Source organism: Eupeodes corollae, chromosome 3, assembly GCF_945859685.1.
Source record: "Eupeodes corollae chromosome 3, idEupCoro1.1, whole genome shotgun sequence".
Lineage (NCBI taxonomy): Eukaryota > Metazoa > Arthropoda > Insecta > Diptera > Syrphidae > Eupeodes > Eupeodes corollae.
The window spans coordinates 91,044,910-91,066,709 of NC_079149.1; the positions used below are offsets into that span (position 1 = coordinate 91,044,910).

The 21,800-nt window shown below is 37.3% G+C and overlaps 1 protein-coding gene across 3 annotated transcripts in view; it reads left to right on the plus strand.

Moving 5' to 3' along the window:
- Positions 1–3,944: 3,944 nt before the first annotated feature.
- LOC129950011 (FUN14 domain-containing protein 1) overlaps positions 3,945–21,800 on the plus strand; it is a 29,020-nt gene continuing 11,164 nt past the window's right edge. The window contains exons 1-4 of one of the 3 annotated variants that reach the window (XM_056061772.1): positions 3,945–4,137; positions 4,341–4,497; positions 19,071–19,266; positions 19,511–19,881. In XM_056061772.1, coding sequence (XP_055917747.1) covers positions 4,343–4,497; positions 19,071–19,266; positions 19,511–19,591 — 432 coding nt within the window. In that variant the 5' untranslated portion in view covers positions 3,945–4,137; positions 4,341–4,342 and the 3' untranslated portion in view covers positions 19,592–19,881. Of the gene's footprint in view, positions 4,138–4,168; positions 4,283–4,340; positions 4,498–19,070; positions 19,267–19,510; positions 19,882–21,800 lie in introns of those variants that run through there. The other 2 variants (XM_056061770.1, XM_056061771.1) reach the window with 2 other exon arrangements.

Genomic DNA, 21,800 nt, shown 5'->3' on the forward strand with positions numbered 1-21,800 from the left:
AGAGAAAAATTCTTCGGGCGATTTTTGGTCCCGTACGCATAGATGGAGAATGGAGGAGAAGATATAACGACGAGCTGTACGGGCTGTACAGCGACACTGACCTAGTTAGCAGAATCAAAGTCCAACGGCTTAGATGGCTAGGTCATGTAGAGCGGATGGACATCAACGCTCCAGCCCGGAAGGTCTTCGAATCCAATCCCGAGGGACGGCGCAGTAGAGGAAGACCGCGACTCAGGTGGCGCACCCAGGTGGGAGAGGACCTCAACCAACTTGGCGTGCGAAACTGGAGACAGCTAGCTAGGGACCGAGCTGGCTGGAGACGCTTGTTGGTTGAGGCCCAGGTCCGCCCCGGACTGTAGCGCCACCTTAAGTAAGTAAGTAAGAAGAGAATAATAATGGGCATATACCAGAGTTGGGGTGACAAATGAAACAAAAAGTAACCTGGGAACATAAGGAACATAAGAGTTACATTGAAATATTCTCTAATTAATATTAAGTCTTCTAGTAAAAGGAGGCAGTCAGCTGTAGTGTTAATTCTTTTCAACAGTTTAGTGTCATCAGCATTTAAGGAAGGATGATTATTATTTATTGGAGGCTGGATCGGTGTGATCCGATCCGACCGAAAATCAATTTTTACCAACTTTTACTAATTTTGTTTAGGTTTTTATTTCTTGTAAAAAAACTTGGCAATTCGAGTTTTCACAAAATTTCAATAGATGTCAAACATTTTATTCTTCGTTGCACACAATTGTTTTGGAGATGAAACCTTTCTTTTTTTGTAAAATTTTCGTGGTGACAAATATTTTTTTTCATTTTTTTTTGATTTATAAATTCATTGGAGTTTAAAAAAAAATATGCACGTGGAATGTTAGGTCCCTAGACTACTATAAATCAGACATCACCGGCATCCAGGAAATACGATGGGATAGGCTGGGCAAAAAGAGGATGGAAAATTGCGATATTTGTTATGGTGACTGCTACCACGAAAACCAACAGCGCTTATTTGGATGCGGTTTTGTCATTGGAGCCAGACTTAGGCAAGAAGTCTTGAGCTGTAGTGGCATCAATGAGCGCCTCATGACCATACGCATCAGGGCTAAATTCAGCAACATTAGCCTGATATGCGCACACGCCCCCACAGAAGAGAAAGATGACAATACGAAAGATATGTTCTTCGAGCTCTTAGACAAAACATATGAGCAGTGCCCTAGCTACGATATTAAAATATCCCTGGGCGATTTTAATGCCAAGCTAGGAAGGGAAGACATCTTTGGTGGAATAATCGGGAAGAACAGTCTGCACGACAACACTTCCGACAACGGATTCAGGCTCATAGATTTTGCTGCGGGGCAAAACGTCATGGTTTTTCACACCTCAACATCCACAAAAGAACTTGGAGTTCTCCAGATCAATCTACCGTCAACCAGATTGATTATATTGCGAACGACTTTGCAAGGAGCTAACATCGACTCGAACCACTACCTCGTTGTAGCCAAGGTTGCACTCCGGATTTAAAGACCCAAGGCAAAACAGGGAGGTGCTGGGAGAAGGTACAACTTCGAAATGCTACAATCGCAAGAGATCGCCAAATCCTTTTCCGACCAAGTTAAAAGTAACCTCTCTCGAATTTCTCTGCCACCAACACAATTTATGGAAATCCAGTGGCAGCATTGCCAAGATGCAATCAGAGAAGCCGCCTCTGATGTGCTGGGTTTCAAGCAGCCACCAACAAGGAATCTCTGGTTTGATCAGGAATGTGGGCAGCCAAATGTAGCCAAACAACAGTGCCTGCTGCTCATGAGCTATATGAGCAGAAGAGGCGAGAGGAACACCTAATTCTCAGAAGGAAAAAGAGAGTACATGAGAAGCGTGCGGTCGAAGATGTTGAGAGGTTTAAAAGCAGGAATGAAGTTCGAAAGTTTTATGGATAGGTTAAACGAAATTCACCGGCACATAAACCTGGAACCGGAGGCTGCAAAGACGAAAGTGCAAACATCATAGTGGAACCGCAGTCAATCCTGAGGATATCGAAGGACCACTTCTGCAGACTGTATAACGGCGACGACGAACTGAATTCTGCTGTCAGGCAGGATGATCCATTCAACATAGACGACGAAAGCCAACAATCCCATCCTCCCGACTTAGACGAAGTAAAGATTGCCGTATCTAAACTGAAGTCTAATAAAGCTGCTGGAGCGGCTGGCTTGAATGCCGAGCTCTTTAAAGCAGCTGGAGATAAGTTGGTTAGCAGCATGCACCAACTTATCTGTAAGATAGCCCATTGTAGCAACCTGATAGGTCCTTATCAGTGTGGTTTTGATCAAATATTCACATTACGGCAGATCCTGGTAAAAAACCAAGAACACCAAATCGACACCCACCATCTTTTCATCGATTTCAAGGCCGCATATCACAGCATCTACAGGGACACGCTGTATAGAGCTATGTCTATTTTTGGCATCCCTGCCAACTTGTCCGTTTGTGCAGGATGACCATGGAGAATTCACGCTGCTCCATAAAGGTTGAAAACAACTTAACAGAACCTTTCGATGTCAAAAAAAGGCTTTAGATAAGGTGATGCGCTGCCATGCGATTTTTTTAACATCGTACTTGAAAGAATAGTGCAGACCTCCCACGTCAACACTAGAGGAACTATATTTCACAAGTTTGTCAAATTACTAGCATACGCTGATGATATGACATAATCGGAAGAACTCAGCGTGATGTCAATGGGGCTTTTGTGAGTATTAAGGCACAGGCGGAAGAAATGAGCTTAACGGTTAATGAGGGCAAAACAAAGTAAATGCTGTCGTCAAGAAAGGACATACAACACCGACGTCTTGGTCAATACGTCACAATCGACAGACGTAACTTTAAGGTAGTCAAGGACTTCGTCTCCTCACCCAACTTGGAGCGTGAAACTGGAGACATCTAGTTATTGACTGAGCTAGATGGAGAAGTTTGTTGGATGTGGCCCTAGTTCACACAGGACTGTCGCATCACCTTAAGTAAGTAAAAATTGTTTTAAGTTGTTCTGGTAAAAAAAATCAACGCAATTCGCTCGAGAGTCCTTTCTGCATATTCCTTCACTATTATCTGCATACAAAATTATGTGTCGATTGGTTTTTGAGCTATGGACAACGAAACAAACTTCGCGAACGTACGTACATCTCTCTAAAAATATTTTATTCAGATTCTGGGGACCTTGAAAAGTAGAGAAATGTCAAAGTTTTCAATTTTCTAAATCGGACTGACTACAATAACTTCATATGGGAAGTTAATAAATAAGATTGAGATGGCTGCCCTGGGGCACACCAGAGTTCGCAATAAACAGACTTGAACATTCATTACGAAACTTTATTGTCTATTTTCTAAGTATGATAAACTTATCAAACGCTTTACTAAAATCAGTAAATATATAATCTACTTGTTCACGTTTCTTAAAAACATATGTTAAATTCAATGAATAAGTATAAGAAGAACGTTTTTTAACACAACCAAGCTAATTATCTCAAATAATTGAACTATTTATAATGAAATGAAAGATGGACTCAAAGAGTTAAGGTATTACAGATAACTTCGCAATGGTTCGGTAGTTCATAATTTCAATTTTGGGACCTTTCTGGAGCACTGGAGTTATAAACAAAGGTTAACCAGATAATTAGAAAACGCGAACTTCTTAAGTGTCAAAGAGATACATTGGGGCCATTATATGATTTATAGCGGGTGTGATGAACCACGTTTGCCATAAATTAAATTCCGGAATGTAGCTCAAAAACTTTCCGATATTTTTATTTCACCACGTATCGAAAATTTCGTTTCCTACTGTACCTGCATCTAGTATTTTCCTTATCCTAGACTCGAACCAAATAAATCCCATCATCAGAAACAAAAATGGCCAAGGAAATTTGCAAAAAGAAAAATCAATCAAAAATCAAATCTCCTCGGCTGTCAGTTGTTGTTGCAAGAATTTAGCAATTTTCATTATTTGCTTCGAATCTTCGATATCAAACACGCATATTGGTTTTTCTCTTCCATTTCCATTATAAAGAAAATAACACGCGAACTAAACTAAATTACATTAAATCGAAATAAAAGTTAAGCAACTTCATTGATTTCAACAAGTAAAAAACTAAAGTAAGTAAAAATTAAAAAGAAATCTAAGCCAATTGAGTCATGTGAGGAAAACGAAAAAAAAATAAAACATTTTTGGTTACACAAAATTTTTCTTGGAAAAATAAATTATCCTAAATTTAACTGTGATTAAATTTTCTTCTCTTTTGTATTTATTTAGTTTATTTAACTTTTTGGGTTTTTTTTGATTATTTTTCGATTTTTAGGAATGAGCGATTGGACAAAATCAAAGAAAGAAATTAGCAATAACAAAGAAATCGAAAAAATGTCAGAAAGCGCTTCGAAATTCCTCGGCGGAGTCCTGGGAGACATCAGTTCCCGATCGGCCTACTCGCAATTGTTCATTGGAGTTGCATCTGGATGGTAAGTTGAGTTCCACTTCCAAGTATCTTATTAGGTAATAAACCTGGGGCTCCGGTAGTTCCCTGTCGTGGGAACATGCGTGAGTTTGGAGGGACTGGGTAGTTCATGTTTTTTCTTTAGGTTTTTGAATTTGGGATGTGTGGGGCTGTGACGTAAGGCGATGTTGTTTTTTCCTGTATTCCTATCGTAGCCGCGCGACGCCGGTGAATCTAAAGACTCGGGGGGAAAATTTTCTATCTTGTTATCGTTTTGTTATGATTCATAGGAAATCAATGTGCATCTACTCGTATTACGTTTCATCTTAGGTGCAGGTACCCAGATACATTATGTAGTGAAAATGAGAATGAAAATGAAATCAATAATCTATATAAATTGTGACGACGACGTCGGTCGAGATGACTGCACTTATTTCAAGGTTAGTCGATTTTTAAACCTGCCCGATGACAACATATCTATCTAGATACATGTTTTCATAAATTCTTTTAAGTATTTATTTCATTATATGGATAATGACGAGATCAACAATAATAGTTTTTTTGTTTTGATTAATTATTCAGTGTAGAGACAACATTTATCATGGTTTGGTTTATTGAATTGTCTAATAAGTTTTAGTAAAGTCTATTTTTAGTGGATTACGTAGGTATTTATGCAAAATTTGGACATGAAATGAATTTTTGTTTGTTTATATTTATTTATGTTTTGCAAGCTTTAAATTATTATTTGTGCAGATTGAAAAACAAAATTAATTTTAATTTATATTCAATGAAGTACACCGATTTCACCTTTCATCGTTTGGGTATCTTATCTCGGGGATGACCCGGAAATATTGCCAATTGCGTTGCCTACATTGTAAGGTTTTTGTCTTGAGTAAATTTTCTTTATTCTTAAACATTCTTTGAAACCTTTCCACAGGTGCATACTTTTATGTTTACTTTTATGTAGTAGTTAATTGAGGTTCAACGTTGCGTAAATTCATATTTGGAAAGCGTTTTCTGGTCCATGATAGGTGCAATGACTTTGTCAGATAATGTATATTCTTATGCAGACTCGAACCAACTTATTAAGACTGAAATGCTTTTATTCGACGTTATATAACGTAAAGCAGTTGCTGGCTGAAAAATCTAACATACTTAGTTCTTGTTACATCATTTGATCCTTATTATGCTGCATTTGAGATAATCGCCTTTATAAGGACGTCGTGTTATTAAAACGACAGTAACACGTCCCAAATTCTGTTGCACAATTTCACGAAAAGCGGCGATGTTTTCGATAGATCTTGAGTTAGCTGACGTACGGGTTTTGGCTGATTGTTCGTTAACTGAGCCAGAGGACTCAAATTTGGCAACAAACTGTTAAATAGTCGACTTGGAAGAACGAGCTTCTAGAAAGCAGCCATTTAGATAATTAAGTTTTATCATATCCCGGTTGTAACTTCCTATGATGAGATTGAATAAGTGAAAAATTAAAAAAAGATATTTTGACCAATTTAAAATAAAGTTAACGTTGTAGCTTCCTTCTTTTCCAATGTACATCGTTTCACATACTTACTTACTTAAGGTAGCGCTACAGTCCGGGGCGGACCTGGGCCTCAACCAACATGCGTCTCCACCCAGCTTGGTCCCTAGCTAGCTGTTTCCAGTTTCGCACGCCAAGTTGGTTGAGGTCTTCACCCACCTGAGTGCGCCAACTGAGTTGCGGTCTTCCTCTACTGCGGATTCGAAGACCTTCTGAGCTGGAGCGTTGATGTCCATTCGCTGTACATGACCTAGCCATCTAAGCCATTGGACTTTAATTCTGTTAACTAGGTCAGTGTCGCTGTACAGTCCGTACAGTTCGTGGTTATATCTTCTCCTCTATTCTCCACCTTTGCGTACGGGACCAAAAATCATCCGATAAATTTTTCTCTCGAAGCATCCTAAGACGCTCTCATCTTTCTTTGACAGGGTCCAGGCCTCAGCGCCATAAATGAGAAACGGGATGATGAGTGATTTTAGGTGCTGGAGAGAGGACTTTACTTCTTAATTGCCTTCTAAGTCCAAAGAAGCAGCGATTAGCAAGAGTTATTCTTCGTTTGATTTCAGTGCTGGTGTCGTTGTCTGTGTTAATAGCGGTGCCTAGGTAGACAAAGTCTTTAACTACCTCAAAGTTAAAGCTGTCCATGGTGATCCAAGACGTCGTTGTTCAGTGTCCTTTTTTGATGACAGCATATACTTGGTCTTGCCCTCATTGACCACTAAACCCATCTTCTTGGCTTCCGTCGCAATGCTCAAAAACGCTCCACTGACATCACGCTTTGATCTCCCAATTATGTCAATATCATCTTCGTATCCGATTAATTGGATGGACCTTTGGAAGATTGTGCCTCTAGTGTTGACGGTTGAGTTTTGCACAATTCTTTCCAGAACGATGTTGAAGAAGTCGCATGACAGTGCATCGCAATGTCCAAAACCTTTTTTGACATCAAATGCATCGGCGAGATCTTTTTCAACCTCCATAGAACAGCGTGCATTCTCCATCGTCATTCTACGCAAACAGACAAGTAAGAAAGGGATGCCAAAACTAGGCATTGCTCTGTAAAGCTCGTATAGATGCTGTCAAACACGGCTTTAAAATCTATAAAGAGAAAGTGGGTATCGATTTGTAGTTCCTGGATTGTTTTCAAGATCGGCCGTAGTGTGAATATTTAGTCGATAGTGGACATTCCTGGTCTGAAGCCACACTGGACGTTCAGGAGACCCATGCCTCTGTAGTTACGTATCAGGCAAACTATGATGAGATTCATAAAGCATATTTAAAAAGCATTTTTCGATCAATTATAGGTACAATGACTGTGTCAGATAAAGTACATTTTTATATACACTCTAACCAAGTACATTTAGATTGAAATGGTGGCTTAGCTCTTGTTACACCATTTGGAGCTTATTATGAATCACTCTTATTAAGATGTCTTGTTATTAATACGACGCACCGTTTTCTTCCATATTATTGAAAATCGCTTTGCTGAAAATTTAACTATCGTCTAAGGGACATGGTATCGATTATGTTGTCTTTGGGGGCCGCGATGGTTTGCGACTTATTCGCACATACATTCCAAAAGTGTTAAATCACACGTTCTTGGTGTCCAATTCACGTCGCCTCAGCTCAAGATAACCATGCAGTGCAACTGCTCGCGCAAGAAAGTCGATTGTGTATTGAGCTATGCGCATGCCACAAAATGTTGGTGAACATTTACCTAAAGCGATCACCGTTGACATACCGATGAAGCTTCGAGCCTAAAATCTGTACCAAACAGTAACTTTATTTGGATGCAATGGCACTTCGTGAATCTCGGGTGGATTGGTATCGTTCCAAATCCGGCAATTTTGCTTATTTACGTACCCAGTCATCCAAAAATATTCCTCATATGTCAACTTCCAACTGCTCTAAAATCCGAAATCGTGTGGTTTCAGCTCCTGGTTAGACTTTGTATGGATGTAGGCTTAAATCATGACGCAAAATTCGCCATGTGCTCTGCGTCAGGCCAAGTTCTTGTGAGCGCCGCTGAATTACTTGCCTTGGATACTGCTGCATACTTTCACAAACAGCGGAGATGTGTTTGGTAAATCTTGAGTGACGTACGGGTTACGGGTTTTGTCTAAACGGCTCAGTGAAAAGCCAGTAGACTGCGATTTCGCCACCAAACGTTGAATAGTCTACTTGGAAGGACGACCATAATACCCCTTAAAAATCAACCCGTCCTATTGGTAAACTGTATAGTAGCACACTCCTAAGTCGAGTCTTTGTAATAGGGCAGGATATGAATATAGAATTTGAGACAGTTTCTCAACTGCTTTCTTATCCGGTTGTAATTCGCGTGGTTGTTTATGTTCTTATGATTTTCGGAAAATTTGTCTGTTTTATTAGGAATATATCAATTTTAAATGACGTTGACGTTGTAGTTTCTTTTTTTTTTCCAATGTTCATCGTTTCTCATAAGGTATCCAAGCTTTTGTCACCCAGGGTATACGAACAAGCATAAATTGCTTCGAAACAAGAAAAAAGGCGTAAACAAATCTCATAAAAAGCATATACCCTATGAAGATTGTTAAGTTAATGTTATGCTCTTTTAAGAGCTTAAATCTCTCTTAAATGATATGCATAATATCTTATAAATTGGAAAGTTCTCTTAAGCTTTATTACAAAGGCTTTTGAAAAATCGTTAATACAAATTAGAAATCTGATAGTTATTCATAAAATTTTACTTGTAATAAAGATAACTTAGTACTCCAGAAATTTATAAAGTGTTTGGTCTTTACAACTTTCAGCAATCTTTCATTGACACTACAGAAAATATAGATGAGAATGTTTGTCTATACATACTTCTGAGACTGTTTCCAGACTACCTTTACAAATGTCCAAATGACGTTATAAAAAATATTAAATTGCTTAAAAAGATAATCTCTAAGCTAAGGTAAATTCTCAATCATATAGAAAATACATAAACCATACTACAGTCTTAAGAAATGGTTACATGGCATAAGTAATTAGAGACCAATTTTAAAGTGTACAGTATTCCCCAGCAACACCCGAAACTTCTCCATCTGGGAAGGGGCAACGTTGAACCACACAGGACAACCATAAACGATCATCGGCCGTATGAGGGCCATGTAGCAAATTACCTTCACTTGGGGTCAAGCCGACTGCTAAAAAACAGCCGTTTCGTCAGAGCGAAGGCTCTTCTGGCCCTGGTCAGAGCATCATTTATATGTCTGTCGAAATATAAATACTGATCTAACCAGATACCGAGGTACTTCACTACACTTTTGCTCACTAATGGCTGCCCGTGAAGATCAACGATGACCATCTTGCTCCAATTCTTACACGTATCCCTCGTGGCCCTAGCCAACGGAGTCCGGAACAGAATTGTCTGCGACTTCTGGACATTTATTTTCAGTTTCCAGTCGTCGCAATATCGCTGAATCTTGTCGAAATCACGCTGCAAGAGAATTATAATAACCTCAACCTTTCGGGCCGTTCTGTACGCAATTAGATCGTCGGCGTAGGCAATTGCCTTTGTAAGACTACCTATCAGATCGCTGGTGTAAATGCTGAAGAGAATCGGCAAATCCACCGCTCCCTGTTCAAGACCATTTTTAATTGAGAATGTTGTGGTAGAAGTTACATTGACACTTTTGACAACAAACTTTCTACCGTTAAGCTAATCATAAAGTATATACAACACTGGCTTGCTTAGGCCAAGATTGCTCAGTTTAAGGTAAAGTACGGTGTCAAAGGCCTTTTCCAAATCAATCAGATTAGCACCTGTGCATAGTTGTTTTGATTTATTCCCTTGGATATCAGACACGAGTTTAGACGCAGCATGAATTGTGTCATGACGAGCCTTAAACCCGAACTGTTTATCCGGAATTATTTTGTTGTCCGCAGCCCACTTAGTCAGAGCCCTATTAATGATCTTTTCGAAAACTTTGCTGATGCTCGGAAGAAGACTTATCGACCGAAGATTTGACGGGTTGGAGTTGTCCTTTCCCTTTTCGGGAGAGGATGAAACACAGCGGTCTTCCAATGTACTGGATAATATGCATTATTCAGTGCATTATTGAAGGGCGTGGTATAAATGTCAATTGCTTCCATCGGTAAATGTCTTAGTACAACGTTGGATATACCATCGACGCCTGCTGACTTTTTGTTTTTTATTGAATTGAAGATGAGCTGAAGCTCAACCTTCGTCAGTAACAAGGGACTTGGTCCCGTTTGCTCGGCGATTATGGCATTTGCCAAGGAATCGTCATTGAACCGCATGAAACCGCGGTTCTCAGATCTCCAATGTGTGATATCATTTCGAAGGTAAAAGTGATTAAGTAGGGCTCCGTTTTCCAGGTCGTGGTTGGGCGAATGCTAACATTCACCTTTTACACTTGCTGGAAAGCAGCTCCCACCGCCTCCACTTTTTCCTTCGAATCTTCAATTATGTAAAAATCATCGTCAAAGATGGCTTCTTCTGGATCTATTTGCGCTGTCCTGAGTACGTCTCTGTTCTCTTCAGTTCTTTGGAATTTAAGACACGGAAGGTCATTGTCGTTTTTTTTCCTGAATATCTTGTTGATTTTGGGGAACATACTAGGGTCACTCGAGTTAACTGAACGGATCTTGGGGTCCCAGTACTTGTTAATTGATAGCCTGTAGTTCTCCTTAATCAACAGATTGACATTTTTTATTGACGACTTCAGTGTCCTAACCTCCAAGTCGTGTGGGTCTGTAAGTCGTCTGTACAAGTTTTTGAGTCTTGTCAGTAAGCCACTCTTGTGCCTACGTAGTGCGTCAATTGTCGCGTTTCTGTAAGCGTACATTTGGTTCCCTTCTTTGTACTTTGGAATTGTCCGTTCCATCGTTCGTTTTATTGTTTCGTCCATCTGTTGTAAATGTTGGTCAATTTCTTTATTTGTCAGGTTTCTGTTGTTTGGTGGGGCTATGTCAATCGAACGAAGTTCTCTCGCTAAGGCGTTGGTGAAGCGAGGCCAACGCATCTTATTGTAATTGTAAGAGTGCGTTGCAACGTATTCTTTCAATTCCACGCGAGTTAAAGAAAAAGAGTTTTAGTTTTGTTTATGAGTTCTGTTTATTGCTGTGGTAGATTCACGACTGAATTTCTATATCTACATTTTGTAGGTTGTTCGATCAGATATATTTCACATTTATTTTTAATATGCTGATCGAACAATTTACTTAATATATTATATTACAATTTGATATTTCATTAATTGTCAATTTGACATTTTAATTTACTCGTATTACATTTCATATGGAGCTCATTGCATATCCGTTTGGGGTTGTTGGACTACAATGGTGACGAAGGTCACCATACAAATATGTAACTTCTCCCCCCTTATTTTTAAGATTCTCCTGAATCGTCGGAGTTTCTATAATTTTAACATTTGGTTGGGGCTTTGTAACATTCTTTATTTTAATTTTTAATTTACGATTTGTCTTGTTTATGAAAAATATTACAATAAGAATAATTATAATTATTAAAAACATTGTTATATTACTGATTTGACTTATAGTTCTGTGAAAAGTTAATTCATTAATTTTTTGTAAATTTTCAATTTGTTGTATTCTTGATATTTCTTCAAACTTCAATTTGTCTGTTACATTTAAATTTTTGTCTTCTTCATAATGAAACTTTTGAATAAATTCTAGTTGATAGTTAAAAATAGTTTCATTTAATATATTTATTGAACAATTATTAATATTTAACATAAAATTTCCAGTTAAAATTAATTTTCTATCATCACAACCATTAGTAACATTTTCTTTGTCTAAGTTTTTGCATATTAAAGTATCGTCATCAATTTTTATTATTTTCTTTTCTTTATTATAACGAAAAGTACAGGAGTCCTTTGTTATACATGAATTACTTATATTTAAATCTTTCAAATAAATGTTCTTAGGATTATAAACATATTGAACATTGTTTATTTCTATAAACTGTACATTTTCCATGTCTATTTCTTTTTTATTATTATTTGGTATTGGCATTATCATTTTAAGTTGGGTCAAAATATAGTCTTTGGGTAGTTTCACAGCTATTATGAGTCTATCTTGGTCAAGTTTCATAAGTCCTATTTTAGAATTTTCGAGTTTATAAAAGTCTATTCCTAATGTCTTTATTTCCATTCCTGTCAATATACTTGGATGGAGTATTCCTTGTTTAGCAGATGCTATGTTATCTAGTACACTATCAATTTTGCTTTCTAATATTTGTAATTTAAGTAGTTGGTCGGTAATAAGTTGTTTCCTAACAATGTCTTTTTGATTCGAAGCAACAGTTTGGAAGGTATAGGATAAAACTTCTCTATCTGTGTCTAATGTTTTTTTAAACTTGTTGATTGAGTCCATAAATTGTTCGTTAATTTTAATTTGTTTGTTTAGATTTGTTATAGCTGCATGATTGTTGGTGTCAATTACTTTCATATGTCCGATAATATCTTGTCTGTCATTGTCATCCATTGTTCCAAACAACCATTTCTGTCCTGTTCCTATAATGTTAATTAGTCCTCTTTTCTGTCTTCTTAGTGGTACTATTGATCCAAGTTTTGATTTAATGTTAAAAATTGAATTCCGGATTTCCGTATTGTTTTCTAATTGCAGAGTTTGCAAATTAACTTCTATCAATCCTATTGTTGCAAATATATCCTTAGTATCTATTATATGTAATATAGTCTGGGTTTCGTTTACTATTTCGACTGTGCCTAAGTTTAAGGTAGTATACCCTTTATTGGTTTGTATTGGTGTTATTATGAGTGTTGCTTCCGTTACTCTCAGTATTATCAGCCAGAAGATCGCTTGAAGCCAAAAGATTACCTGCAAATTTATTTGGTCTTTTAATATTTGTTGGATCAACATTTTTTAAATTATGTTTTCTGTAATATGTTTCGTTTTTGTGTCGTAAATGTTTATAGTTTCTAATGTAACCTTCATTTCGTTTTTCATGATAATTTTCCCTAGATACATTCCTTTTTTTTAATATTTTGTCCTTTTTAGCTTGTATTCTGTTTTTTAAATTTATTTGATTCGTCTTTTCTGCTGAATTTGGACTCATACCCAATGTTGAATGGTATCTATTATTATATATCTGAATGGCTTTCTGAATTTTACGATTAGTAGAAATGTCCTTGTTTTTAATCGTCAGTAAGATTTCTAATAACGTTGAGTGCAATCTCTCTATATCCGAGTTTCCAGTATGTGAATTTGGTTTGGTCAAATGCATTTCTATTCCTTCTTCTCTAAAGTATTCCTTAATATTTTCTGAATTAAATTCATTATCACAAATAATTTTTCTAGGTTTCCCGAATTTACTCAGTTGTTCCTCAATGCATTCCAACTTACTTGTCCAATTCTTGCTACTTAAATTGTAACCATAAGCTTTTTTAGTCAATTTGTCAATAAATGTCAGGTATGTTAATTTATTAAAATGGTAAACATCCATGTGCAAAATGTCATTACCTTTAAGTGGAGTTTCTGTTAGTTTGAACTTAGGTCTTATTGGTTTTCTGTCGTATTTACCTTCTTGACAAGTCTGACAATTTCCTATAACTCTTGAAATTTCTCTTATTAGTTGTGGAAAGTATATTTTGTTTTTTAATTTGTGATATGTTTCTACTATACCTGAATGATTACTCTCTTCGATGTGATACAATGATATTTGTCTATGAGCATCTTCAACTTTTTCTAAGTCTCTTGCTCTCTGTGTCAGTTTGTAGAATTTTACTTGTTTGTCATTACCATACATTTTAATTAAAACTTTTTGAACTTTATTATATTCAGTATCTTCTACTTCTGAATAAATTCCTATTGTACCTGATTTAATAGTTCTTTTAAATAAATCTGTCCAGTATTTGTCATCTTTCGTCATATCTACCTCAATTATTGTTTTAGTGTGTTGTACTTTTGTTTCATTTTTTACAGAATAAGTCAGTATAAGCTGAGTCTGGTAAATGTTAACAATTCCTTCTTTGATTTTAATATGGTCTAAAAGTTGTTCACTCGCTGAATGTACAGTCTCTGATGTTTCGTTTACTTCCTCTGGGATCCTACTTAAGAAATCTGCTATTTTATTTTCCTTGCCTTTTATATATTCAATGTCAAACTCAAATTCTTGTAATTTAAGAAGTCCTCTTTGAACTCTTTGACTAAATTCCTTTCCGTTGTATTTTTTATTTAAATATTTTACAGGCATATGGTCAGTAATTATTTTAAATTTCTTTCCCCAAAGATACGGTCTAAAATATGCGGTAGCCCATACTATTGCTAAGAATTCCTTATCCGTTGTTGAATAATCTTTTTCGTGATCGTTTAACGTTCGGGAGGCATAACAGACTGGCTGCCCGTCTTGAGTAAGAACAGCTCCTAACGCATAATTACTAGCATCCGTAAATAGGGAAAATTGTTTGTGGAAGTCGGGAAATTTGAGTATGGGATGTTTAATTAGATTTTCTTTTAATCGTTCAAATGCTTGAATGTATTCTGGGTCCTTACTGTTGATTTTCATGTTCTTTTTTAGGTATTTTACCATCGGGTATGCTATTTTAGAGTAATCGGCAATAAATTTTCTATAATATCCAGTGCTACCTAAAAATCCTTGTAATTGTTTAATTGTCTGAGGCAAAGGATATTTTTGTATTACTTCTATTTTGTTGGGGTTAGGTTTCATTCCCTCTGCAGTAAGTATGTGGCCTAAGTATTCTGTATTTTTCTTAAGAAAAGAACATTTACTTAATTGTATCTTAAGATTGTACTCAGCTAATTTTTGAAAAATTTTGTCCAGTGATGTTATGTGCTCTTCTAATGAGGTCGAAAAAATTAGGATGTCATCAAGATAAACCGTGCAAATTTTGCCTATGTACTCTCTCAATATTTCATTCATTAGACGTTGAAATGTCGCTGGGGCGTTTTTCAGCCCAAAGGGCATTCTGGTATATTCATATAGACCGTTTGGTGTTACAAATGCAGTCTTATGAATATCATCAGGATGCACCTTTATTTGATGATATCCCTTGGCTAAATCAAGGGTTGAGAAGTACTGAGACCTACCTAACTTATCGAGAATACTTTCGATATTTGGTAATGGGTATTTGTCGTCTACAGTAATATCATTGAGAGCTCGATAATCGACGCATACTCTGTATTTAACTTTTCCTTCGATATCGGGTTTTTTAGCGACCACTACGATTGGTGAAGCATATCGACTATTCGATTTTCGTATTATGCCCTGCCTTTCCATATCATTAACTTGGATTCTTACCTCTTCTTCATGTTTCTGAGGCAGACGGTACAGTCTGGCATTAATTTGTTGGTCTGTGGATAATTTTATTTCATGGAATATACTTTCGCAGTTAGTAAGCTGATCTCCATCTTTATATAAAAGATTTTTGTATTTTTGAAGCAAATCTTGTATTTCTTGTCTCTCGAATACTTTTAGATCGTCTAGCTTTACCTCAGTACTACCTTCTAACTCAAAGCATTGTAAAGTTGGTTCTATTTCTAATGTCATCGGAAGTATAGTTTTATTCTGTAGAACCACTTCCTTTTTTACAATATTTATACTGTCAACCATGTTACTAAGAACATCCATTCCTAACAAAAGACTATATGCTTTGTCGCCTAGTGATTTTCCATATGCTCTAACAAAAACATTTTTTGGATAACCAAATTCAGTAGGTACAGGAACCTGATAAATTTTAAGTTTTTCAACGCTTCGGTTATTTACAGTAGACAAGTTCACTGTAAGCTCTTCTAGTACGTTATATGATGAACAGTCTATTTTACTCGTATTTATCAAACTCATTGTGGACCCCGTATCTAACAAGCATATATGTTTCTGATTATTAAACGCGAATACTACCTGTGTTTTATTACCTGAGAGGCTACATTCAGAAAAACCGGAGCTTCTATTGAATGACTTTCTTCTTGGACAACTTGAGATCCTTGATCTAAATTATTTATGTCCATTGGCTCAACATTTTGTCTATTACGAGTCTGTCTGGAATAATTATTGTTGTAGTTATTTAGTGTTTGGTTGCTATTTTGTGCAGTATTATTTAGTTGATTTCGATTTGTCTGACCCGAATTATTGTTTGTGTGTCGTTGATTTGTGTCATTTGTTCCACTTGCATTGAAATCAGTGTTTTGTCGTCGCTGATTCGTTTGTCTTGAGTTATTGTAATAAAAATTGTTTTGAGACTGTTGATTATTTTGTCGGTATGTCCTATCTGTCGGCCTTAAGTCATTTTGTTTTCTATTATTAAATCTGTTTGTTATAATATTGCCTACATCGAACCCTACATACGAATACAAAATGCTTTTGACTTTTAGTAAGTCATATACATCTCTTATTTCTCTAGCTAAGTTCCCTGTAGCTAGTTCTCTTATTTTATTTATGACTATTGAGTATAACATGGATTTTAACTGTTCTCTATTGTTTTCGTACATAATTATTGTATTAATGTCAGTTAATAAAAAATCGATTTTATTAATTAAGTCTAACACCGAACTTACTCTTAAGTTGTTTATGCGATGAGTGACTTCTCCCTGGTCGATGGTTGGTCGGAATGAAAGCTTTAAAATATTTTTGGCCTCCTCCCACGTACTGGTGTTGTTGGTAAGCAGTAGTTCTTTTGCCCTTCCTATCACCTTGCATTGTGATATTGCTGTCCACATAGCAGCTCTTCTGTCTTCCGGTGTCAAGCTCATGTGATTCTCAACAACGTTGATAAACTGGGTCAACTCTTGCCTGTTGCCCGAAAATTCTTTGATGTATGAAATTTCTTTCATAATTACTATGGCTCGACTATCTTGCTGTTACTTATTCTTTTTTTTTTAGCTCCCGGCAAATCGTGTTAGATATTTTATCGTGTGGAGTGGGACGTGGACGGTTAACAAAACATGCACTGTTAACAAAATATTTTTAACTGATTTGTAGTTAAATTTTTTTTTCTGCGTTTGCTTTCCGTATCGACTGCGCCAGTTAAAGAAAAAGAGTTTTAGTTTTGTTTATGAGTTCTGTTTATTGCTGTGGTAGATTCACGACTGAATTTCTATATCTACATTTTGTAGGTTGTTCGATCAGATATATTTCACATTTATTTTTAATATGCTGATCGAACAATTTACTTAATATATTATATTACAATTTGATATTTCATTAATTGTCAATTTGACATTTTAATTTACTCGTATTACATTTCATATGGAGCTCATTGCATATCCGTTTGGGGTTGTTGGACTACAATGGTGACGAAGGTCACCATACAAATATGTAACTCGCGTTCGTTCGGAATCTGCATTACAGCAGCCAGTCCGCAGTGATCACTGTCGTACTCGACTGTCAGTAAGCAGTTTCGAGGGTGATTACCCACTTTGTCTGTAACTGTCAGTCTGGTGTCGTACAGCAAAAGATCCAAAAAGGAGCCACTTCTTGGATACTGGCTTTTCAGTTGCCAGCAGGTCGACGCCATATTCAACGCTGTAAAGATTCATCAAATTAAAAAGATGGTTACCTCTGGGATTATTATGTTGATTTCCCCAAACTTCATGTTTTGCGTTCAAATCACCGGCAAAGATGAATTTTTTTCTTCTTTCTTCCAAGCTCAGTTTAAGTTCCCTAAAAACGATCTCGAGTTCTGATGCAAAGTAATTGATCTGCGGAGCTCCAGCCGCATAAGCCGCAATCATATACATCCGCTTCCCTTGAGAGAGAGAGATGCATACAACGCAAACTTCTAGCGTCTTGAGCTTTCGCAATTCATTCTTGTATATGACTTTATAATTAATGCCTTTTCGTATAAAGAGAGCGACACCACCCCCTTGAGTGGAGTCGGGCCGGTCTCTTCTTGCGATATTGTAATTTGTATGAGTCAATTTGTGTTTGTGGTTTAGCTTAGTTTCGCAGGCCATAAACACATCGGGACTGTAGTCTTTCAACAATTGGAACATATTGGCTCTTCGTTCAATCCTAATCAGTGAATTTACATTCACAGCTAGGACTTTAAGGCGCGTCTCCGGCAGCGCGTCCATTATGGTCTAAATTGCGCCAGGCCATGAAACAAAGAATAGAGATGATCTACCCTTTTGCCTTGCTCCTTTATCTGACTTTGCAGCCCTGTTAGTTGACCTTGAATGCTCAACAACAAGGCTACAATGTCAGGCTGCACTTCTGGTGCCTTAGGCACAGAGGTCTTGGAGACAACCGTTGGTGGAGCCTGTCTCGTGTTCCCATTCCCTGACACCATTTGGGCGTAAGAGAATTTGGGATCCACAAATTTTTGTGTTGGAGCCTGTCGAACTGTTCGACTTCTTTCGGCTTTTGACTGGTCTGTTTTTGTTTTATTTGTTGGACCTTGGTTTCCACAAAGGACACACTTGAGCAGGGTCAAATCCTCAACCCGCTCATTTCCCAGCTTGCATTCTCCTTCTTTGTGGGTTTCTCCGCACCTGACACAACGCAACTGCATATTGCAATTGGCATTGGCATGGCCAAACCTCTGGCAGTTAGTACATTGTAAAATGTCGTCGTGCCTTTTTAATGTGTCCCAGTGTGCAGCTTGATAGTCGAGAGATTTGATTTTCTTCACACTCTCAAAACTGCACAGTCCAACGCACTAACCATCATGCCACGGATAGTACACGGATTAGTCGTTTAGGAGCGCCATAAAAACTGAAAAGTCCTCCATCCCTGTTATTACTCAGACTCACGAATGGTTGATAGTTTTAGGATATAGTACTCTATGAGCTCTTGCGTATTTATTTATATGCTCAGCAGCAAATAGTCTTGAGGGGCATTATATTGTGGGTGAAGGTATTTGTCAAAACCCTACTCTGAGAAAGTGCTCATTCCTTTAAGGGGATAAATAAAACTCACATTTCAGCCTAGCTCACTTTTAAATTAGCTCTTTGAACTATTGCATAAGCTCAAAGAAAAAACTAACTCAAAAAGTGATCCCGACCTTTTGTAACAATTACAATGCATCACTATGGCTATTCCTAAGTTCTAAATATCATTATTTTTTTATTTTTAGGGCTACCGGTTACGCCACTGGTAAAATTGGCAAGATCGCCGCCTTCGCTATTGGCGGTGGAATTATTGTCATGGAAATTGCCCACCAAGAAGGTTACATCAAGGTCGATTGGTCTAAAGTTACAAAGAAGATCGATAAAGTAACCGATAAAGTCGAAGAAGCAGTTACTGGTCATGAACGAAGCTGGGCGGATAAGGTAAGTCTTTGATTTTCATAAGTATCCTGCTAGTGTTACACAATATAGAAACATAATCTTACATAATCATTAATTCATTCATAAAAAATACATTTATTACACTACGATAAATCATATCGCACCTCTCAACCACCCTGTTAGGATTTTTGTTTTGTTCGTTTGTTTGTGATTTTGTTATGTTTCGTTTTTGTTCAATTTACCCAAATGAATGAACCTTTCTCTGTTTTTGTTTTCTCCTCTGTAGGGCAAAGAAGTTGCACGAAATAATTCAAAATTTGTGGTTGCCTTTGTTGGTGGTGCATTCCTTGGACTAGGTTCGGCATAATTTTTGATGCTATATCGATTCTCCACTTCTCCACCATCTTCCTCAAATTGCTTACACATTTACAAACGAAACAGTTCTTCCGCCATCATATTTCATTTTTGCGTGAACAAGTTTCAAATTTTCATTTAGATGCTTCAATAAGTTGTAATGTTAATACTAAATTAATTTAAATGTTTATTTCTTATTACGTTATTTTTATGTTAAGACTTTGTAAAAAAGAACAACAAATACTTTTGAAATGTAACCATTTAATGCATTTGTTTGGGAAATAAATCCGAATTTTATTTTAATTACAAACATTTTAGATAGAAATATAAACATTTAATCCAAATAAAGAGGCACTTTTGAATGCTAAATTATTTTCACAAAGAAAAAAATTATCTTTTTTTACTTGTTTTTGTTAAGCATGTGCTTGGGTTGGATGTTTAATTCTAAGTTGGAAGTTCTAACTTTTTAGTTATTGGATGTTTATATATTTATCGATTGAGCTCAAATGTTTATTAAAACAATAAATAGAGGAAAGCAGGTGGAATCCTTTTTATACCGCTGGTTCGAAAATATGGTTTATGTTTTAAACCTTGTTATGCGTTTTTGAAACGGTTCTTGCATGTGCATGGTTAGGTTAGGTTATAGTGGCTGTCCAAGATGGAAACGGACACACTTAGGACAGTTTAATGGCCCATTGTGATACCACATGAATCTTGAGGCTTCCTCCTAAGCTCAATGGAACCAGCTTGAGTCCCTTACGAAACGTGAGAGGCTGATTATACTGATATGATTTAGATCGTTTAGATCGTTAAAGAAGAATTCTCCTAGGTAATTCTAGCGTTTTCGAGCTAGAGCAGGGCATGTGCAGAAAAGATGAAGAACCGTTTCTTCCCCTTCCTCGTCCATACAGCTTCTGCAAAAGTCATTTGAGAATACGCCTAGTCTCGTGGCGTGCTTTCCTATTAGACAGTGTCCGGTTATGACACCTATTATCGAGCTTATATGCGATCTGCTTAGAGAGAGCAAGCACCTTGAACGTTTTAAATCCAGTGCTGGCCAGATGTTTTTTGTGGCTTGACACGTGGTGATGTTGTTCCACCTGGTGCCTGCCCTCCTCGCAGAGCGTCTTGAATTAGCAACAGTTTACAAGTAGCGACTGGTATGCCAGTACTTGCCAAACGTGGTAGGATGGGCTGTACTGTACCGTTTCTGGCGAGTTCATCTGCCTTACAGTTACCTGGAATGTCTCTATGGCCCGGCACCCAGCAAAGGTGAATATTAAACTGTTGCACCATCTCCAGAGTTTGTAGAGACAGAGTCCAGAGATTTGATAGCGGCCTGGCTGTCAGAGAAAATACGGATATCAGATGTTGATATCACGTTTTCTTTGAGCCAAGACAAGACTTCCTTAATCGCCAAAAGTTCCGCCTGGAACACGATGATTGGGAAGGCGGAATAAGCGACTTAATTTCAGTCGTTCAGAGTACACACCTCCACCAACCCCTTCTTTGGTTTTTGAACCATCAGTGTAAAAATGGATTGACTCATCCTCCAAGAATGTCCTATCCTCCCAAAAAGATCTGGTAGGTATAGAAATCTGGAAATTTCTGTCGAATTGTAGTTGGGAGATGGTGTAGTCTGTGTGCTTTGGAATTGATACTAAGTACCTTAGAATAACGGAGTGACCAATGTTGTTGTTAGTCCACTGCGACGAAGCATTGAGGCGAATAGCAGAGCTTTGCTAGCTATTTGTTTGCTAAATATGTCAAGAGGTGTAAGGTAGAGCAAGGTGTCCACTGCCGCAGACGGGGTCGTGCGAAGCGATCCGCTTATACATAGGCAGGCTGAACGTTGGACTTTATTTTGCTTATCCCTGTTTATACCTTTCTCTAAAGCAGTCCACCATACTGCCACACGGTACGAATCGGTCTGATTATCGATGTGTATAGCCAATGCGTGGTTCTGGGTTTTAAATCCCATTTATTAACAATAGCTTTTTTGCAAGAAAAGAGAGCTACAGTAGCTTTTTTGACTCTTTCCTGTACGTTGCGTTTCCAATTTAGTTTTTTGTCTAAGACAAGACCCAGGTATTTAGCCTCGTCTGAGAATTTTAATTGGATTACTTTAATATAAGGAGGGTTTACAAATGGAATTTTGTATCTCCTCGAAAATAAGACCAGATCGGTTTTGTGTGGGTTAACACCCAGTCCACACCGATCAG